Raw genomic sequence first — 20,923 nt, forward strand, 5'->3', positions numbered from 1 at the left:
GGGGTGCAGCGGGAACAGAACGGTGAGTGCCCAATTAGTCCCCGCTCACGCGGACAGCAGTTCCGGGTCAGTCTTCTTCCCTCAGCCCGCACTCATGTCTGCGTAGAGTAAAGCTGCCGCTGTTCAATTAGGGCTGGCTAACGAGGAGCCTTTTTTGTCAATACCTGCCGTGTTTTTACATTCGTAGCTGTTGGTTCAACTTGAGATGTATTGTGGGAAACATGAGCATGTATCTGCGTGGGTGCACAGGTCGCAGGCTGCGGTCAGGGCTCTGTTCCAGGCCCTAATGCGAAGTGCTGTGCATCACTGGCCTCCCTCATAATGAAGCTTGTCACTGAGATGGATGAGATTACGCTCCTAAAGCTGTGTGAAATAAATGTGCTGCTCCCCAACATATTCCGCTCACAGGAAATGGAATGGAGCTCATTCGCTTATGTCGTTTGAAAAGAGGGAAAGGCAACAAGCAAATCATTAAAAGTGCATGTAAATACCAGCGTCGACATGTGATCATTTCATTTTCTTATAATTTAAGTCATAGTTCAATGCTACGCACGATAGTGCTATCGCTGTGACAACACATTCCGTAAAGTCGCAGCAGGCTGCTAAGTTTGTAGCGCCATGAGTGAGCGGGTAAGTCAAAAGGCGAGGGCCTGCGGTCATGTTTCAAGCTGCAGGAGACCATCATTAGATCACAGTAGCCTAAAAATACACAGTGCTATGACATCGCTATTTTCTATCCACATGGCTTATTTTGGAGTCATTGAGTGTCATTAGTGAGAACCCATTTAGATTATTGAGAAGCACCCACTGCCTCTGACAGTTAAATGGGGTGGAAGAGGGAGGGGGGCGTGCACGACTCTCTGGAAAGACTGGAAGGGAATTCGTGCAACACTATATTAATTGTAATCGGATAAAGTTGGATTTTCAAACGTGGTACCAGTCATATAATTGGGCGCACTTTCTATTTGAGACGCATACTGGGAGTCCTCTCGGTGGAAGACAAAGTTTCGAGACCAGCGTAACCCAAGTCGGAACAGTCTCGTAGTCACAATAATAAAGTCATAGTTACAGTAAATATCCGTATGAAAATCGGCGGGTTAACTCCGATAAGGGCGGTCTTTTTTTTAAGATTAAAGGCTGCTCCACATCTGACCCTGACAAATAATCCATCACTCATCCTTTTGTCTTAATCCGTTTGTCTCTCATGCTAACGCTTAAGATCTAAACAAAGCCTCGCCCCAAAGACGTATTAACTTTAATGTAGGATTGATATTTGTTTATTTGCCAAGACACAGGGGTTTTATTTTCAGGAGTGAATGAAAATGTGCATTGCGCAAACCGTGAATGATCTCTGTTTACCGTTGCGGATTCTGCAGAGGCATTTCATGCAGCTCTTGTGACTTGAATTATTTACGTCTGATAGTAAATCTTCGAAGCAGGAAATATCTGAGTGTGTTTGGTGAGAGTAAATATGTTCTGACTTGTTCAAATATGGGAATCCAAGGTCCTGAAAAATTGGAATTCTTCAACTGCTGAGTAGTGTCTTTGAGGGAAACGGCATATTTTAATGGGATTTTTTTTGTTTTGATGAATGCATTTTTTATATATCAAGACTTTACATAAATTACTCAAATAAAACATGTAGCCTTTCAGGTGGAGACCTTATATGTACCCAAAAACACCATGTTGCTCGAGCTCCCAAACGCTGCTTCAATCAAGTCAGTATAGTACACTCACATCAACACGACACCAACCCAAAATTATCTTCAATCAGTAATTTAATATGCTAATTTATGATGCTGTCATTGATTAAAATGGTACAAACACGGCACCAGCTGTCCTCACCACAATCTGCGCTCATGCCAAACCCACGACCATACAAAAAAAGTTAGCCTGTGTCACGTCATCTTTCCAAACTCTTGAAAGGTCTTAGAAAAGTGTTAACACCATGCATGACAATTACACCACACAGCTTCTGAAGAAAGAGGAACTACGCAGAGTTTCACAATACTTTGAACCTTTGTGTTTCACTATTTAATCTCATCTTGATATTTATTTGTAGAGCGTTTCAACGTGTACCTAATGCCCACCCCGAACCTGGACATCTACGGGGAGTGCACCATGCAGATCACCCATGAGAACATCTACCTGTGGGACATCCACAACGCGCGCCTGAAACTCGTCATGTGGCCTCTGAGCTCACTCCGCAGATACGGCCGAGACTCCACCTGGTTCACATTTGAGTCCGGAAGGTACGTGAGTTTTTGAAAAAAAATATCTTATGTGTATGTGTTTATGATTCTGGACTAGAAAATAAGTACTTCAGGAAGTGTCGGAAAAACCTTCCCAACTAAAGTGCATGTTTTAAGTTCCCAGGATATCATCATGTGCTGCACAGGCCTTCGGGCGACGGCTTGACTCATTGTACTCATGCATGCGTGTGCGCGTGCCCTTACATCAGCACGTCTCCCTGGAAGCGTGTAGTCAAGCGTGTGCTCAGAACAGCGAGCGCCGTCAAAGGGTGTTTACTTCTCCTTTGTGTCTGTGTGTGCGTTTGTTCCGGGCACAGGATGTGCGACACAGGCGAGGGCTTGTTCACGTTCCAGACACGAGAGGGAGAGATGATCTACCAGCGCGTCCACTCGGCCACTCTGGCCATTGCACAGCAGCATGAGAGGATGATGGAGGAAATGGAGAAAAGCTGCCAGGTACCTTCATACCTTCGTGATGCTCAAAGAAGCTCCTAATATACACAACCGAAGCTAAAATGATTTTTGCGTCTGCCTTCGCACACGACTTTCTAATATTCTATCCATCCATCTAGCGATCTATCTAGCTAGTTAGCTATATACTGTAGCGATCTACAGTATCAATCTTAATATTAAGATATAAAACCAATAAAAATGGTCTTTACTTTAATGTAAAGGCAATTCACATCACACACACCTTTTTAACATTCACCCTTGTCACAGAAGTGTTTATATTAAAAAAAAAAAAAAAAAAAGAGATGATGATGAAACGGGCCTGTTTTCAAGGGCTGACCCTGACTCGTGCAAGTAAACAACTGGCTATCCCGCAACCATATAATTCTGGGCCAACGGCACGTCCGGGCTTCATTGCCATGACGACCCCTTCGGCAGAGAGAGCAGAGCCCGGAGAAGAAAAAGAATAATAATAAAATCATTTTTACTCGTCGAGGCAGCGGTTCACACGTTACATTGTGTGTATGCAGCACATGGACATGTCGCTAAAAACAAATTCGCCTCACCACACCACTCCGGGGACCCAATTATTTGTGTACAAGCAATTAAAAAGTCACTATTCCAATTTCCATAATATTAAATTCAATGTTATTGATGTAGCACCAAATCACAACAGAAGGGCTGGGCACTTTACAAATGGTGCAGGTCTAGAACCACACTCCTCAATCATTAAGTGACCAAATGAACGCCTCATGAGCAAGTACTAGGCGATGGAGGCAAGAAAAACGCACTAAGGGAGAAACGGCTGTCCGCCTCGACCGATGCACCTCTGGAAACATGGCCGCATACTATTCCTGGGAAGGGTAAGAGAGACTAGTGACACACAGCATCGATAGTCGAAATCGGAAAGTGACAGAACATTCAGCACTTTAGCAGTTCAACCGGGAACCGCGCCGAAACGGAGAACGACCGATCAATGTCCGACGCCCGGACCAAGACACAGGGTAATACCAGACAAATGACATATGGGTAGTTTGTCCATTCAAATGTCTGACACCCAGAAAAGTAACACACAGAAGTAGAATGACCTAATGTAATTACTGTCCATTCAACATCAAACACCTGGAACAGTAAGTCTGGGAGTAGTAATAAGATTACTGTATGAATCAACCCTGATCGTACGCTTCATCGAAGAGAAATGATTTCAGTTCTTAAACAGTGGCAGAGTGTCAGCCTTCCAAACCAAATCTGAAGGATTTGTCCATAGGACAGCAGCCTAATTGCCAAAAGGGAACCACAATTAAATGTGAGCTTCTTTGCTCGGTAGAGCACCACGAGCTGTTTAAGGTATCGTGACGCTTGATCATTTTGTGCCTTATAGGTGAGGGGGTGGATTTTTACTTTCTATTTTTTTTTAAGAAGCCAGTGGAGTGAGGCTGCAATTTCAAACAATTTTGCACGCATGAAAATGTATTTTGGTTGTGCTGTTTTCAATTCCCAATGTACAAGCAGTGCATAGGGTTTCTAATGTACCTAATGCCCAATGAATGGATACATTGCTGATTTGTTACCCAAGACCTGTCATCCTCTCCCTCCTTACTTTTCTTCCGGCTTCCCTCCTCCACCCCATCGTCACTATTCTTTCTTGATGTCAGCCTACCTCATGTTTGATGAGTCTTGACCATATGGCCGTTCACTTGGACCTGGCATCCTCCATTACGTCGTACCACCACACTACAGGACTTGTCAATATGCCACATGTTCCTTGTCTGCTGGAACACGAGCCCCCCTGCAGCGAGTGAGCGAGCGACTAGAAGCATGTGACGCCTTCCTTGTCCGTCTCCTTTCAGGTGCGCTCTTCAGAGACACTCAGCAAGTCCATCTCGCTGCCCCGCAGCGCTTACTGGCAGCACATCACGCGGCAGAACAGCGTGGGAGATCTCTACAGTTACCAAGGTGAGCGCATCAAGTTTGTCACTACCATGCTCTTGTTATTTCTTTTTCCTGCTGTCATGGCTCATTTTTACACTTGGAAGTGCTGGGTCCATGGAGCCTATTCGGCACTCATTCAGCTCAGCGTGCAGCAGGAACCGTACAAACTTTTCTAGATCCGTGTAACCAAACCTTGATTGAGCCAAAAATCTCACGGCAAACTACAGAAGCATATTGTTGCCACACCCCCCCAAAAAAAAAAAATACAGTATCACATTATAACGTGATCACTTTCATATTTTAACGTGATAAGTTATGATGTTGAAATGTGATAAGTTGGATTTTGGCACCCGGCTAAACAAAACAAAGCAATTCCTTCCATTCCAGGTCACTGGCGGAGCCCTTTGGAAGTACGTTTCCTTTTTAAATCTTAAATCTTTTTAAACACTCCGCCTTATTTTTAAGTATTATAGAAGAGAAGCTTAGTTAAGTAGCTAGTAATTGCCGAATGCAAACGCGAAACTTATCACTTTAAAATATGAAACTCATCACATTATAATGCGAAACTAATCATGTTAAAACGTGAAATTTAAATTTATTTTAAGGTGAAATGTATCACTTAACATACTGAACTTTCTTCACAGTATTCCAATTTTTTGAATTCCTGATTTTGTGGGTTTTATGAGCTGTAAAACCAAATTATGTTTTTACAAATTATGGATGGTCTGTAGATACTGTAGATTAAACAAAGATGCATTATTTGAAGTTATTGCTCAGGCAATTAAGTGAAATTAGACTCCCATGGCAATGGCACCAATATTCCCGTGACACTAATATGGCACTATTTTAAGGAATCACTGTTCGAGATTATATCGTTGTACTATTCAGAACACATTGGTGTTGTTGTAGTCGGAAATGTTCATGGTTGCCACTTGACAGCAGTGTCCCCTATCCTTTTGGACAAGAACAGCTGTGCAGTGGTGCACCGCTGCACACAAGACGAATATACAATCAGCACAGGCAATTTGCTGAGTCATCCTCTGATTGCTTTTAAATAGGTCCAGAGGACTAATTAAGGTAACACACACACTTGTTTATTTCTCAGCCTGAATGAGCCTGCGCAGGGCCGTGTTTGACTTGACAACTCCATCACATATGCTTGCCATTTAGAATGAAAACTACTTGAGAATAGATGTGATAAGAGTAAAAATTTTCATTAGTTTAGCTTGAGTTGAACCAAATCCTCATGTCTTTTGTTCACTCTCCTTCTTTTTTTTTTTTTTTTTTTTTTTAAATATAATTTATCTATCTATATATATATATATATATATATATTTCAGTTTGTGTTATGGAACATTTTTTTCCCCAGCTTTCTCTCTGCTTGTGCTCAGCATTGTAATGGAGCACTTAGTTTGATCACGCGGGACTGATAGCAGGAGATTTCACAGCGAGGAAGCAGGTCTCAAAGGGCCAGCGTGATAAGACTTATCATGCCACCGGCGACATGGATCACAGCAAAAGCGAAAATATCGGGGGGTTTATTTCCCTTATTTCTTTTTGAAAGGGGATGCATAAGTATAGTGACTTTCGAGACACCCTTTGTCTGTGCCATTTCTCCAAATTTTTGAAGTTTCAATTTCAAAAGAAGGTAGAAGGCTCTCAGCAGCGCTTCAATGGATTCACTCACCAGTTGTTTGTTCAGGTGATGTCAAGAACCGGGTTATGAACGGCAGAGGGGTTGATGAGTTGATGATATACAAACAATACTGATCTTTCAAAGTCCAAAATAATGCAACAAGTGTCAAAATAATAGTTTGAAAAAGCTTTTCTTGCCGAGAGGCCTGCATCCATGCTCTGTCTATTGTTTGACCTGAGTCCACACCCACACACATATCTGGCTTGAGGCAGCCATATTACTTTTAACCCTTGACCCTTACAAGGACTGCACACCTCTAAGTTCAGTAGCCATACCTGGCCAGTAGGTGGCATTCTAAACAAAAACTAGCATACTATGATATAGGCTTCAACAGTAGAACTTAACTGCAACAAATGTACAATTTAAATCATTATTAATCTTAATTGTAACAGTGAATGTATTTTATTCTTTTTACTTTATTTTATTAAAGTTATTAACATGAAAACACAAACCCCCCTTCCAAGCTCCAACATACTGGATATAAACGTCAATATATGGAAATCTTGTACATGCTTTTTTATTCGACAGCAACATAATTTAATGGGGAAATAGATATTATAGATCACTACTTCCTGTTTGTTCTTTAGATGATGAGTATGCTCTATTGAATATTTCATAAAGGGCACTGAACAGCAGGGTGGGCAATTGTTTGTGCTAAAGGGCAACGTTTGATTTTGAAAACGGGCCAAGTTATTCATAGGTGAGGTTAAAAAAATATGTGTGAATTTACTCAGTATGTTTGTTTCTAATAATTTTTGGATAACAATAATAATAATAATAGTAATAATTGTCTTATTTTTATTCATAATTATATATGATTTATAATATATATATATATATATATATATATATATAATATATATATATATGCTCTGAGGACCCGGGTTCAATCCCAGCCCCGCCTGTGTGGAGTTTGCATGTTCTCCCCGTGCCTGCGTGGGTTTTCTCCGGGCACTCCGGTTTCCTCCCACATCCCAAAAAACATGCATTAATTGGAGACTCGAAATTGCCCGTAGGCGTGACTGTGAGTGCGAATGGTTGTTTGTTTGTATGTGCCCTGCGATTGGCTGGCAACCAGTTCAGGGTGTACCCCGCCTCCTGCCCGATGACAGCTGGGATAGGCTCCAGCACGCCCGCGACCCTAGTGAGGAGAAGCGGCTCAGAAAATGGATGGATATATTATATTGAAGGATAATTTAATTATCAATTTACCAAGTAAGAAAACTAAAACTACTTCATGAAATAGAAGAGGTAAAAAAACATTTGACTAATATTTTAGTATATGATGTAAATTCTTTAATAAAATAATCAATTCTCATTTATTTTATATTTTTTTAATTATTTAAAAAATAGTATAAAATAATATTTTAATTAAGTACATTATTTAATCATTTCACATGTAATGTAATATTTAATAACAAACTAAAAATATATTTTAACATAACAATTATACATTCTTGTTTAGAATTTTCAATTAATTTAATTGTAGTTCATAATTACTTAACGTTAAAAGTTAAGTTTATTTTACTGACATGTTTGTATTTTAGATGAAATGTTTTTCAATAATCAAATGCAGCATGCTCATTTTCCATTACCTTTATTTAAAATTATTACAATTAGTAAATTATTTAACCAAATTAAAAATATGTATGTAGTTTATTTTACTAAATTTTGTTTTATGTAAAATGTGTGTGCCAAAAGTTTATTTTAACAATTCATGCTCTTTTTTTTTTTTTTTTTAAATTATTAATTTAATTAGTGAAACAATAGCCCACTAAAGAATGGAGTGGACCGTATGTGACCCGCGGCCCATACCTTGCCCACCTCGGCCATAACTGTCCATTCGGCCCACTTGTATGAAACCTCGACAAGTAGTTCCCAATTTATTGAAAATTCTGGAGTCAAGAAAAATGTTTTTCCATCCAATTTGTTGTGAAAGCAAACTCCTACTTAGGCTTAGGCCAACAGGGGTGCCGTCTCATAGCAGACCCTCTTGTCTTGTTCTTTTTTTGTGTGTCTCCCAGCGAGTAGCATGCCGATGACATTTATTCCTCGAGCGCAGACCTTCCCCAACTTCCTGTCCCACGAGCACCGACGGGAAGCGGAAGAGAAAGAGGAAGAAGGGAAGCGGTGTCAGGAAGAGGCGTCGTCGCCCTCTAGTGGCCGAGCGGCCTCTTGCAGCCTGAGGCCGCTTCAATGACGACAGCGGACTTGACTGAGGACACTTGGAGCCGAGCTCCACTGTAGACACCACGTACAACTGTGTGTATTTCTATGGCGTCTCTTCCCGGTTTGTTTTGTATGTTGTGTGACAGCAGAAGTAGCGTCTTAAACTAAAGGCACCAGACCAGAGTTTATATGAATGTCCTTTTTTCATTTTGGCAAAGTAGAGGCTCAAATCATCATTCAAGCCACTTATCCCTTTTTGTCGCTCTGCCTCCATGACATGTTAGGATTTATTTACTATAATGATGACCAGTCTGTGACGACATGATACGACATCGCGGTGAAACGTCCAGCGGAACACCTTATTAAAGCTGACACATCAGACTCATTACACTATATTTACGATATACTAATGCCCCATTGTGACACTATTAGCGAGGTATTTATTATTGTGATTGTAGTTTGGGTTGCATCATATTCCCGGACCACCGACGATTTACATTTTCAAGAGAAATATTTGTTGCATTAATTTAGCCTTTTTCACCTAAACTGTGTTACTTAAAATGTATGCATTTTTGTCGCCATTTACATTTTTAGTCGCCATTTACTCATATTATTTTTTACTCATATTTATTTTTAGTCGCCATTTACTCATAAAATGTGTCATTAATGTATAATAAATACAAATATGAATAAAATACTTTCGAATTAATCAAAATTAAGAATTATTTTATTATTAAAATAAAAATGTGAAGTCTTAAATATTTTAGAATCGATTGTAACTTTGTTTTTCTTTTCCAATCAGCATGAAGTTTGCCTACCCCTATTCAAAGTTATTTTAGCCGCCACTTATGAGAAACGCTAATTAGAAATATTAAAAACACGACTGGAAATGTTTTTTTCCTCCCTTATATAATTTCAATTTTAAAATCTTACTAATGATAATATAAAATGTTCCAGTATAAGTTTAGCTTTTTGCTCAGGCACTAGGGAGCAATTTGAAAAAAAACAACAACAACTTCTGTTGAGTTAGACTTGTTCCCTAATTAAAACTAAAATTGGCATGCTGATTCCAAAATTGCAGTCAGTTTTTTTTCTAGTACGTCAAGCAAAATCCCACTGATTAGCTGAAGTAAGACTTGCCATGTGATTACAATTGGACTCATCTACAGCTACGTGACAACTTGTTCGTGCAGTCACAATTGAGATTGCGGGGAGAGGTGTGTGCAGCTCATAATAGGTCAGTACTCTCTATCTGCAAACAGAAAGCTAGCATAGTAGGAATCAAGAGGATCTGTGCTGGCTTTTCTCTTAATCTTGTAACCATGCGCATACCGTTGTAAGTTCTATTTCATTTTATGCTGTTTTTGTTTTTTTTTTAGTTTTCAAAGCTTGTAACTATCTCATCTTAGTGTTTTATCTACATAGGTATGTATTTCCTTTATTCTCACTTTGTTCAAAAACTTGATGTGGTAGAGAAAAACTGAGTATTGGATTCCACACCCAGAAATGAGTTAAAACAGCTGTCGGACCTACCTCAACAAAAATTGTGTTCCCCAGTGGATATGACATTAATTAACAAGATGTAGATTTAGTCTTTTTTTTTTTTTTTTCATCTTGCAGTTTTGTTGACATTTTTTTCCCCAAAGGATATGGAAAAAAAACAACTACCAATAATGGTAGAAATGCAACACAATACAAATTTATCTTGATGAGGCAGCCTAGTAAAATCACAACAGAAAATGTAAAATGAAATTGTCCGACGCCGTTTACAGGAATGTTATTGATTTTAGCACCCCCCCCCCCCCTTCCATTTTCTGTGCTCATGTGAGAAGTGCCTTCTGACCCACTGAGACCTCTTGTAAACGTCTTGTGTTTTGTTTTAGTGTACACGAAAATTAGCGCTGTCTGGCCTATAACGTACCTGCTGGCACATTCATATCTTTAGTGCAAAATCCAGAAATGATGACATCATGACAAGATTTTCAGTCCTTTGCTGGCAATTTATTTGAATGTTATTATTTAGTTTGTGTAGACACAAAGCCTGTAGGACTTGATAGAAATGTACAAGCACTTAATTATGCCGCAGTTCCCACCCCATGTGTCACTTTATTGTGTGTGTGTGTTTTATTTAAGAAAATCTATAGATGTCATGTTTGTTTTGTGTGGTCAGAATACATCAATAGCACTTTCATTATGTTGCAGTTTTCACTCAATGTAAATATGTTTTTTGACAACAGAGGTAATAAACTTGAATGTTCTCTCATGTAGCAGTAGTCTCAAGTCTTTTTATTTTGTTTTAGCCAATCAAAGCATGTGACCTGGACAATGGCACACACCCTTAAAAAGACAGTCAATGAACACGTGGTGCATTCTCTTAAAAATATTGTTGATCATCACGAAAGGGGGAATGCACTTTAAAGATGGCTCTGTCAGTCCATGTGGTTCACGTCTCAGTAGACCTGTCCGCAAACCTCCCTCGCCCACCACCGCCGCCATCTCTAGGGAGACACAGGAATTACACAACTTGATGTAGAATAGAAGAAGAGGCTCTTTTACTTTGCAGATACAGAAACCTTACTGAGAAAAGTTCAACTCGTACATTTGGTCATTCGCCAAGTTCTTTAGTGATGCAGTGAACATGACAAACCGCAGTCAGAATTTCATGAAATAAATTCACAAATACCAACCGAGCCCAACATATGGCTAATGCACACAACTCATTCCAATATGGCCAGGAACAAATGCAAGGAAAGAGCAACGTTTAACTTGATTTCCTACAACTACAGTGCTATACTTAAAAAGAGCATCGCAAAGAACTCTGGGAAGCTGCAGAATCTGCCGGTCCTACTTCACATGATGTTTCGTGCTGCAAACGCCGCTGTGAAGCACTTTGCCTAATGGTTTAGCCAGGAAATCGCTCACTTACACCATGTCCGCTTTGGTTGTTGTTCATGTCACTCAAGCAGGGCACATTCGCCTTTTTGTTGGCGTGTGCATGTGGATGGAGACCTCAAGTGGACAAATAGAATACCCGCACCTCTGTAAAGTATCACTTATTGAAATTTTATTTCATACTGTATATGAAAGCTCCAGCATGCCGGCGACCCTAGTGATGATAAGCGGGATGGAAAATAAAGGAATGAATAAATAATACAATAAATAATCGGTCACTACTTTGTAGATTTCATCCATTGGGGGGTTTGTCTCAAACATAAAGCCCTGTGATAAACGAGAGATTACTGTAAACGGGCAAATCCGAATTTAGAGATGCCCGGCTTTAGCACAGTACAATGCTGTGCCGCAATATATTGTTGTATGCTCTTTATGTGTTGCTGCGCCGTGTGTGTTAAAGTAGCTGTTGTTTGGCCGTCTATGGCGTTTCACATTATAAGTTAACATTGAGCTAGCGGACCTTCATTGGATGATTTTATATGGTTTGGTTAAATATTTTGGTTTAAATATACACAATGTGTGATTCTCAATTGATGTGAGTTTCACAGTAAAATTTAAAGGGACAAATTAAATGAATGTAGTCACAAAAAGTGATATTGTGAGCATTATGTGCAGAGAGCATCATGCCCACAAAGTGCACTCACAAAATTTGGAAATGCGTGCTCATACAAGAGACAACTTTATGAATGCACATTATTGTGACATTTAGATCACTGCTCTGTATTAATATTAAAATACATACACACTTTCTGACAAAAACATGGACCTGCAATACTTTTACATTATCTATGTATTATTTTCTTTGCATTTCAATTTTGAAAAATGTGCAGATTACATTTTTTTAATTTGTAGGATTTTCTCTTATTGTTTAATATGCCTTTTCCAAGAAAACTAACAGCCATTTTGCATTCACATAGTAGCACAGAGCACAATCGATGGTGTTATTTCTGAGGTATGTATGAATTTGTAAAAGTGTCAGAATAATAGCATTTTCTTACCGTTATTACGGATGTATAAAGACTGTAATGGGTTTAATGAGGAGTTAGGATCGTCTAAGCACTGAGTTTGTAGGGCAACGCATGTTAATTGTGCAACTCACATGGCTGCTATGAAGCTGTTTGTCTTTACCGTTATGCACTTTTGTCTTTACCGTTATGCAATAAGTGTATTTCAGTGGGCCACCACCATTTGCTCTTTCAGTGGGTTCTATCGACAAAGCTGCGACAAAATTTAAGTTGTTAGCATTGTTTATGAAGTCTTGTTGTTCAGATTAGATTTGCATTGGACTGCCACAAAATTAGTGCATTTGTCTCTTGATTGTCTTTACTATTATGTCTTAATTTTTTCAACTCATTAACTTTTTGAAAATAGGACTTCAAGCATGGTTGTTTCAGCATGGGAGACATTTACACAAAACAAATTACTTGATTTATTAAAAAAATAAATAAATAAATAAATAAATTAAAAAAAATTCCAAGTGTCTTTACCATTATTCTTACAAGTATATGCAAATGACCAAATAAATTCTTAATTATTTGCCACTTTGAGCGCCCACTTACTGTAAGTTAGCAAATACAGTTTGTTAGCCAATAAAGGGCCAAAATGCAAACTTGCAAACAAAATAATTTAGACCTTACCTGTGTGTGAGACGGGTGCAGTTTATCTCTACTCTCTTCTCGTCTGCTCTTCTTCCTGTGGTGTTCATTAAACTCAGATGAGCACATAATACGATACATTGACTAGAAATGCTTCCTGTCATGGGAGTTTCTCTATTCTATGTATTACATTTTAACTTATGTCACACGGTACAGACCAGTAGTGGGCAAGCTCTTGTACTCAAGGGCCATATTTGATTTTTAAAACCAGGTCATTGTCATTTCGAGATGAGGTTAAAAATAAATAAATAAATGTATAAATATATATGTAAATTTTTTTCTTTTGATAATAAAATAATGCACAATTCCCACTTTAATTATGTTTATTATACATGAACCAATTATCTAATAAAATTAATACAACTGTTACATATCTGTGAAATTCTCTATTTTAATAAAAACAATAATTCACTTTAAAATAATAACTAATTAATTATAATTTACCAATTATTTAATAAAATGTTAAATGTACTATGTACAATTGTTTAGTTAAGTAATTTTTATTTTAAATTGTTTAACATATTTTTTAGATACACTTTATTTCTACTAATAATAATATTTTAACCACTTTTAGGGGGGAAAAATTGCTAAATTATTGCAACAAATAGTACATGACTCTTGAAAATGTAAATACATGCCATGCTTTGCCCACCACTATTATAAAATCTTACCTCCGTGTCAACAAGATGATGAGGAGGAAAGTCAGTAAAATCAGTCCAGCAGTTGCAATCGCCAAGTAAACATACATCATAAACACGGACAGTCTGAAGCCACCTGATAATGACATGACAATCAACCTTTGTCCAAAATAGAAAAAAAAATTAATCACAGCAAATATGCTCATCGACAGATTGGGGTAGGTATGGAAATAATACATGCCCTGGCACAAAAAATACCACAAGCTATATCGAGAGCATCTGAGTTTGAATTTCAATTTAGGACATTTCATTTTTCTATTTATTTATTTTTTAACCAATTTTTGGGCAAAAAAAAAATAAAAATAAAAAATCAGTTAGATATTCAAATGTAACCTCAGATGGCATAGATATACTTCCATAGTATGCGTTGATTAGGGGAGTGCATACAACTTCAGTCAGATGTAGTAAAGTTAAAACTAAACTAAAACTAAATTTAAATAAGGAGTATTATGTAGAAATGTAGTGAAAGGGTAATTCAGTCACTTCGCTCCCCAAAACGTACACAATATTGTGGACTGACCGCATTCGTCTCTCCTTGAATGCTAATTGCCGTTTTCACTTAACAGTGTTAATATTGCATTTGTTTACAACATGTGGTAATACTGTACAGCGTTAATATTGCACTTGTTTACAACATGCTGTAATAGTATACACTATAATTCATCTGAAAGACTTAACATGCTTTAGTGCTGCTGTTTTGGCTAGCCACATTGTTAAGAGTTCAAATCTCTGTCTGCGAACAACAGCCTTGAGGAACTGAGATAATTACAGTAACGAACGCTTGTATTATCCTGATAAGCAAAGGGAGGCATCTATTTTTTATAGTCTTACATGGATCATTATACAACCATCAACATGTTCACTAGCAGATTGAGCACTGAGGAAAAAAAAAAAAATACATGATTTAAAAATATATGTTTTATATGCCTGTGAATATTATCATTCATCCATTCATTCTCAGGGCATTGACTCGATCGCAATTGGACTGTTCTGTTTGTCTTAGAAGACGTTTCACCTCTTATCCGAGCATGCTTCTTCAGTTCATGCAACAATTAATCTATGCATCAGGTCTGTCTGAGAAACTCAGAAGGATTTTCAAGCAACACAACATTTCGGTACACTTCAAGCCTGGTAACACGCTGAGACAAAGGCTGCCACGCCCCAAAGACCGGATACCACAAACGCAGAAAAGCAATCTAGTGTATACGGTCAAATGCAGCGAGGAATGCAGATACTGTATATAAATTGGGGAAACCAAGCAACCACTGAGCAGACGCATGGCACAACACAGATGTGAAAACCCCTCAGGTCAAGACTCAGCTGTCTTCCTGCACCTCCAAGAGAAACAGCACCCTTTTGAGGACAGAAATTTGTGTTTTGGACAGGGAAGACAGATGGTTTGAGAGAGGGGTGAGGGAGGCCATATACACAAAGGTGGAAAAACCATCAATTAACAGAGGAGGAGGAGCTTACGACATCACCTATCTCCTACTTACAATTCTGTCCTTTCGTCCATTCCAAAGAAACTTAATAATTCTGCCTCCAACAAACAGCACGCTCTCCTTGACCGTTAGGTAACTCCACAACAAGTTTACAACTGAATGGAGTATCAATGAGGGAGTTTCCACCCAACGACTCTGGTGGACTGACAATGGCCTTTCGGCCAGACAGCTTAACGGTCTCCCCTGTTTTTGCATTCCAAAATAAACATTCTATATGTGGTGTGGGGCATGCCTCTAAATTGGAGCATCAATAGTTGAGTTTTCCACACAAACACTGGCTAGTGCGTCCCAACTAAGCCTTGTAGCATAAGCTGATGAAGTCTGCTCGGATGAGAGGCGAAACGTCTTCCAAGACAAGCACAACAGTCCAGTTGCGATCGATTCAATGCCCTAAGAAAGTATATGTTTTATATTTAACACAGAGCACTGGTTCAATTGTAAAAGTCGTGTAAAAATAAACTTGTCTCGTAATGCTTATTTTTTGTGTCGCCCTGGTTTGCCATTTAAACAGGCACTCAATGGGAGTGGCTAGCATCTGCCATTTTTTTTTTCAACGGCTTATATGTGCAGTTTTGATTGGACTCCCATGAAATCTGCCTGGGAACAAGGATTTGACCATATGTCCAAACTCGCATATAACAATGACTTGAAACGGCTTTAAGAATCCTGATGAAGAGCTTGATGTTCACCTTTTTGTATTTATGTATACATGCATTTGAGATTCACTAGCAGATTCAACAGACTATGTTGTTTTTAATTCTGAGCACGGGTCTAATCTGCTTTATCCAGAGCGGCACGTGACCAAACCCGGAAACAGGTTAGCAGACTCCCTGTGTATCCCATGATAACTAGCATAGGTAACTAAGGGTTGATGACATGATGCTTTGAAGCTGAACTTGCAAAAATGTTTTCTTTATGGCTGGTGTACATGTATAATATTTATTTAAACAAGTATGATATATGTAAACACAAAAAAAGCCTAAACATGGGATATTGTCATTTTTGGTAGGTCTTGCAGACATCTTGTGTTAAACAAAAGACCATTTTCATTTTATTTCTACAGTTCCTTAGTCCCAGTTTCCTGCCATAGGGCTCCACCACTCACCTGAACCGGAAGAAAGTGCTTTGACGTTTTTTCGAATGCGGAATATGGTTGCGCATAACCACTATTGCCCCAACTACGATTTGAGACGGCTTTCAGTCATGTGGTGTGAAGTACAACTTTTTACCTGACGGGGGCACTGTGACCATGACAGTGTTGGTCTGCAGGCCGACGTCCGTGCTGAAGCTGCAGCGGTATAAGCCACCATCTTCCTGCACTACAGGAGTCAGTTGCAGATTGACATCCAGGCTTTGTTCGCAGATGATCCGACCACGCTCGCTGTAGTCTTCCATCAGCACGCCACCCTCCACCCGCTTGCAGATGCCGATGATGACCCACGGTTGACCGAGCGCCATGTACTCCAATACGGCTTGGTGGACGGTCGTGTCGTTGCGCTCGTGGTTGCACTCGATGGTGAGGTTGCTGCTGGGTTCTGCTGTCACATGCACGTCTGCCTCCATGACCTCAGCATTGTCTTCTTTATCGTCTTCTTCTGGAGGCTCATCTGCGTTCACAGAAAACAGCTTATCAAAGGAAAGCCGAATGCTTCATGATGGGAAGTAAATAATGTGTTCAACTGTTACCTAAGTCCTCCACCTGAATGTTCCTGATCCAGGGGCCTTGGGGGAAAGTCTGAACAGAGCAGTGATAAACCCCAATGTCCTGGTGGGTGACGTTCTTCATGGATATGCTTCCGTCCATAGGCGTGGCTCTCAAGAACTCGATCCGCTCTCGGTAATGGTAAGTGGTGGCTATTCCGTACTCTGGGTGGAAAACAGCTATGGAATTGGTGTCTGGGTCTTTGGTCCATGACACCATAGTGAGGTTTCCGTCCCAGGGGCACAAGCAGTCGAGGACCATCCCCTCCTGTAGGTGGATCGTGACTGTTTCTATCTCCGGGACGGAATCTGCACATGCCCCTTTATTTGGTTAGAGCAAAATCACAACTTTAGTAAGGGTAAAAACATGTACAGTGTAACTTCCAAAGTCAAACGTGCGTAGATTAAAACCAAACTACAGATATAAGATATCTTACTAAAACTAATACAAGACTGAACAGTGCAAGTAAAATATTTAAAAAACATGGATGGATGGATTTTAAAATGCTTTTAAAAAACTCGATTGTAAGCATGAGAAAAAAAGAACAGTGTTTAACCTGGATTTCAAAACATTCACACTTGGGGCTGACTTCCCTTCTATTGCCAGCTTATTCCATTTCTGTGCAGGATAACCGCTAAATGCTGCTTCGCGATGTTTGGTTTTCAACTCTGGGCTCTACTATCTGACCTGCAGATCTCAGAGCCCTACTGGGTTTATATCCCATTAGTGTGTCTTTAATGTATTCAGGACCTAAACAATTCAGTGATTTAGAGACCAGTAGCAGAACTTTAAAGTCTATTCTATAGTTGACTGGGAATCAGTCATGTAAGGTTCACTGAACACTAAATTGTCCACAGGTGTGAATGTGAATAGTAATTTCTTATTTGTCTATATGTTTCCTGCGACTCGCTGGTGATCAGTTGTGTGCACCCCACGTCTCACCAAAAGTCAACTGGGATAGGCTCCATTTAAGAGAGCGGCCATGTCTCGTAAGTGATAATAATAATATAATGCTGGGTCAATGGCGAGTATGGATTTCATTCGAATGACAATCAGGGGCGGAGCAAGGGCACTAAACAGGCAAGTGTCTTCTACTTGTGAGAACAGAGCCCAGATTGTGCAAAAAAACTAAAAATGAAAAGTGAGCGCCTGGAAAGACAATAACAGCATTTTAACTCATGGAGGCAGCGGTTTATACTGTACGTCACCAAACAAAAACAAAAACGCCACTGCCACAGGGTTTCTGGATGATACTGCCTTTGCATGATAGTGTTTCAGACAATGTCATCCGTACATCCAGCTGCAGTTGCTTGAAAGTGGCTCTCGATAGTCACCCAGGTTGGCTGATTCGTGTTACGGGGTAGACACCTGGTTATTATGTAAATTAGCCCCACTGTTCTCTAACTCGAAGTGCAGAACGTGTTCCTTGAATGGTCTTTTTAGAAATGAGGAATTCAAACAAAAACAGGACTTTTGTCCTTAATGTGCAAACAAAAACACGCAACAAAGTATGAAAGAGAACAATGGTGAAAAGACATTGATAACTTTGCATTCCTCGCAGTTCTGGCTGACTATATTAACAAAATATTTAATTTGATCTGTACTTATATTCCATCCATCCATTTTCTACACTGCTTAACCTCACTAGGGTTGCGGCTATGCTGGAGCCTATCCCGGCTAACTACGGGCAGGAGGTGGGCTACACCCTGAACTGGTTGCCAGCCAATCGCAGTGCACATATAAACTAACCACCATTCGCACTCACATTCATACCTACGGACAATTTAGGGTCTTCAATTAACCTACCGTGGATGTTTCTGGGATGTGGGAAGAAACCGGAGTACCCGGGATTTGAACCGCAGTCCTCATAACTGTGAGGCGGATGTGATAACCAGATCCTCCACCGTGCTGCCCTATTCTTATATTACAGAACAAAACAAATGAATATCATGACGGTGTGATCGTACTGAGTTTTAACTAAAGAATCCTGATAGATATAATAATTTTCTAGTAATCAATCTTTACAATTATGTACTGTATTACAAAAGAACCACCGAAGAACACATTCACTCCCATTTACGCAGTGTCCCTGAATGCACCTTGTGTTCTCATGCAGCTGCGACATGCCTGCCATGAATCGCACTGAATCGGTTGTCAAATACAGCGTATATCCGCCGACATATGAAGGTTTGTATATTGTCTGTTCAGACGGGTTTGTCCTGGAGGTCCCTAACAAAACCTGGAACTCTTGAATGAAAATTAACTTTCGTTTGAAAACCATTCTTTGACCCCAGAATGAGCGCATTCTCAATGACATTCTTCAGGCAGAAATTAACTAAGTTCAGTTCACGTTCGCACAAAATATCTTCTATGGTCATTGTACTCAACACTGCTTACTGTACAATAAATAGTCCAATAAATACAGTACAAAACAATACAATAAATTCCACTTGGATGGATGGATGGATGATTGAGGTGAAAATTGTATTCCAGAATGAATTGAGTCAATAAAGTCAACCAGCCTAGCAGAACAAATTCTGTTCACCTCTGGACGTTCAACTGTAGTTTTAGACAGTTTCAATTTCAACTTAGGATGCTCATTTGAGTAAATGTCCTTGATCTACAATCACGACCAATTAATCGATTTAATGAAGTTTGGAAATAAGAGACACTGGGATGGGAAAAGCTCTCTCTCGGTTTGTTCTGAACTGGACCAAGTGCTGAAAGGAACCAAGCCTTGCCTGGAATAGTGAAAATCCGAGAGCAAACAACACACCCCTAAAAGGTTCCGAATAGCCTATAGATGCCACAAGATTGTGTTAAAGCACTACTTAGGTATAAGACAGGGCTATGGTCTGACTAAATCAAGCTCCTCCCCTCACTTCACCAGAGTTCCTTGGCACCAAGATGCCACAACATGGAGCCAAAGCAATACTTTTGCATTAGGGCTTTGGCCTGAGCACAAAAACAGGGACTAGGTGAAAAACTCACGCGAATAACAAAAATCAGGAGTAGGTGATTTTGCAAATAGCGATTATGCGGGGGAAAACTTCACAGGAGTTGAGACTGAATCAACAGCGAGCGCCTCTGCTGATTGTAGCCAAGGAGTGTACTCAATTTTACCTCAATTGACACAATTCATCAACAAACTATTCAACCAAATTCTTAATGATCAACAAATCGATTATTGGACCCAATCCAAGTTTAAACATGTCAAACTTATTTTTACAAATAAAACAGTCAAAAATAAGAGTATGGCCATTTTTAGTGTACTTTTTTCCCACTAGGAGTGAAAAAACATTACACAAGCTTGAGTCATGCAAAGGAGTTGCCACATTAACTAAAGTGACAATAGCTGTTGCACACAGCTTTATCTGAGCTGTATGAAAAATAAGTGTGAGAATAATTGTTGACTATTTTTATTCTAACACATTACTTACAATAAAAGAATGAATGATGATGAGATGAAAACCACAATAATTCTATTCAAATAAATTGCACAAATCGAAAACACCAGCGTAATCTTTATATACTGTAATAAAAAACACACAAAACAATGTATTTCGCTCCATACCTTTAAGAAAAGGGAGTAAGACAAGTGCCATGAAGTACCAGCGCTCCTTTTGTACGACTTCCATCTTTGCCCGGCGGAGGAGAATGAAAGCTGTATTGATGAGACCAGCGGAATGGCACCCTATGTCACAATGAAGCACGCTGGGCGCATGCTAAAATATCTTACTGCCATTTGAGCAACCAGAAAACATGATTCAACTTCTACAGATCAACACATCAAATATAGAACAGCAATGGACCCAAAAGGTAGAGGAGCAAAAATGCTACTTACCAAGATGAACGGGCAAAGGTTGGGAAAATCTAGCTTGCTTCCAAGATGCCCTTGAGCAAAACACAGAACTC

At 39.4% G+C, this 20,923-nt stretch overlaps 2 protein-coding genes across 5 annotated transcripts in view; one reads left to right on the top strand and one right to left on the bottom strand.

Moving 5' to 3' along the window:
• Window positions 1-10,760, top strand: part of dok6 (docking protein 6) — a 49,872-nt gene extending 39,112 nt beyond the window's left edge. Inside the window, exons 4-8 of one of the 2 annotated variants that reach the window (XM_061667093.1) lie at window positions 1-22; window positions 2,063-2,252; window positions 2,570-2,708; window positions 4,553-4,658; window positions 8,355-10,760. The exon at window positions 1-22 is cut by the window's left edge and continues 98 nt beyond it. In XM_061667093.1, coding sequence (XP_061523077.1) covers window positions 1-22; window positions 2,063-2,252; window positions 2,570-2,708; window positions 4,553-4,658; window positions 8,355-8,530 — 633 coding nt within the window. In that variant the 3' untranslated portion in view covers window positions 8,531-10,760. The remainder of the gene's footprint in view (window positions 23-2,062; window positions 2,253-2,569; window positions 2,709-4,552; window positions 4,659-8,354) is intronic. The other variant, XM_061667095.1, reaches the window with a different exon arrangement.
• cd226 (CD226 molecule) lies at window positions 10,439-20,660 on the bottom strand. 3 transcript variants are annotated; one of them, XM_061667097.1, is made up of 6 exons: window positions 20,583-20,660; window positions 17,006-17,328; window positions 16,536-16,913; window positions 13,778-13,880; window positions 13,089-13,143; window positions 10,439-10,997 (listed from the first exon to the last, which is right to left on the bottom strand). In XM_061667097.1, the coding sequence occupies exons 2-6, from the start codon at window positions 17,322-17,324 to the stop codon at window positions 10,950-10,952; spliced, it is 903 nt and encodes a 300-aa protein (XP_061523081.1). In that variant the 5' UTR covers window positions 17,325-17,328; window positions 20,583-20,660; the 3' UTR covers window positions 10,439-10,949. The 3 variants fall into 3 exon arrangements, with proteins under 3 accessions (XP_061523081.1, XP_061523080.1, XP_061523082.1); XM_061667096.1 differs by having other exon boundaries at window positions 16,993-17,328; window positions 20,583-20,654; XM_061667098.1 differs by lacking the exon at window positions 20,583-20,660 and adding an exon at window positions 18,815-18,904.
• Between the last annotated feature and the right edge of the window lie 263 nt (window positions 20,661-20,923).

The sequence above is a fragment of the Phycodurus eques genome, chromosome 21, assembly GCF_024500275.1.
Source record: "Phycodurus eques isolate BA_2022a chromosome 21, UOR_Pequ_1.1, whole genome shotgun sequence".
Taxonomy (NCBI): domain Eukaryota; kingdom Metazoa; phylum Chordata; class Actinopteri; order Syngnathiformes; family Syngnathidae; genus Phycodurus; species Phycodurus eques.

Coding starts and splice junctions, on each gene's coding strand:
- cd226 (XM_061667096.1), bottom strand. CDS start 20,646: ATGGAAGTCGTACAAAAGGAGCGCTGGTACTTCATGGCACTTGTCTTA. Junction 13,144..13,777: donor ATCATCTTGTTGACACGGAG/GTAAGATTTTAT, acceptor TGAACACCACAG/GAAGAAGAGCAGACGAGAAG. Junction 10,998..13,088: donor TGCACCCGTCTCACACACAG/GTAAGGTCTAAA, acceptor GTGTCTCCCTAG/AGATGGCGGCGGTGGTGGGC.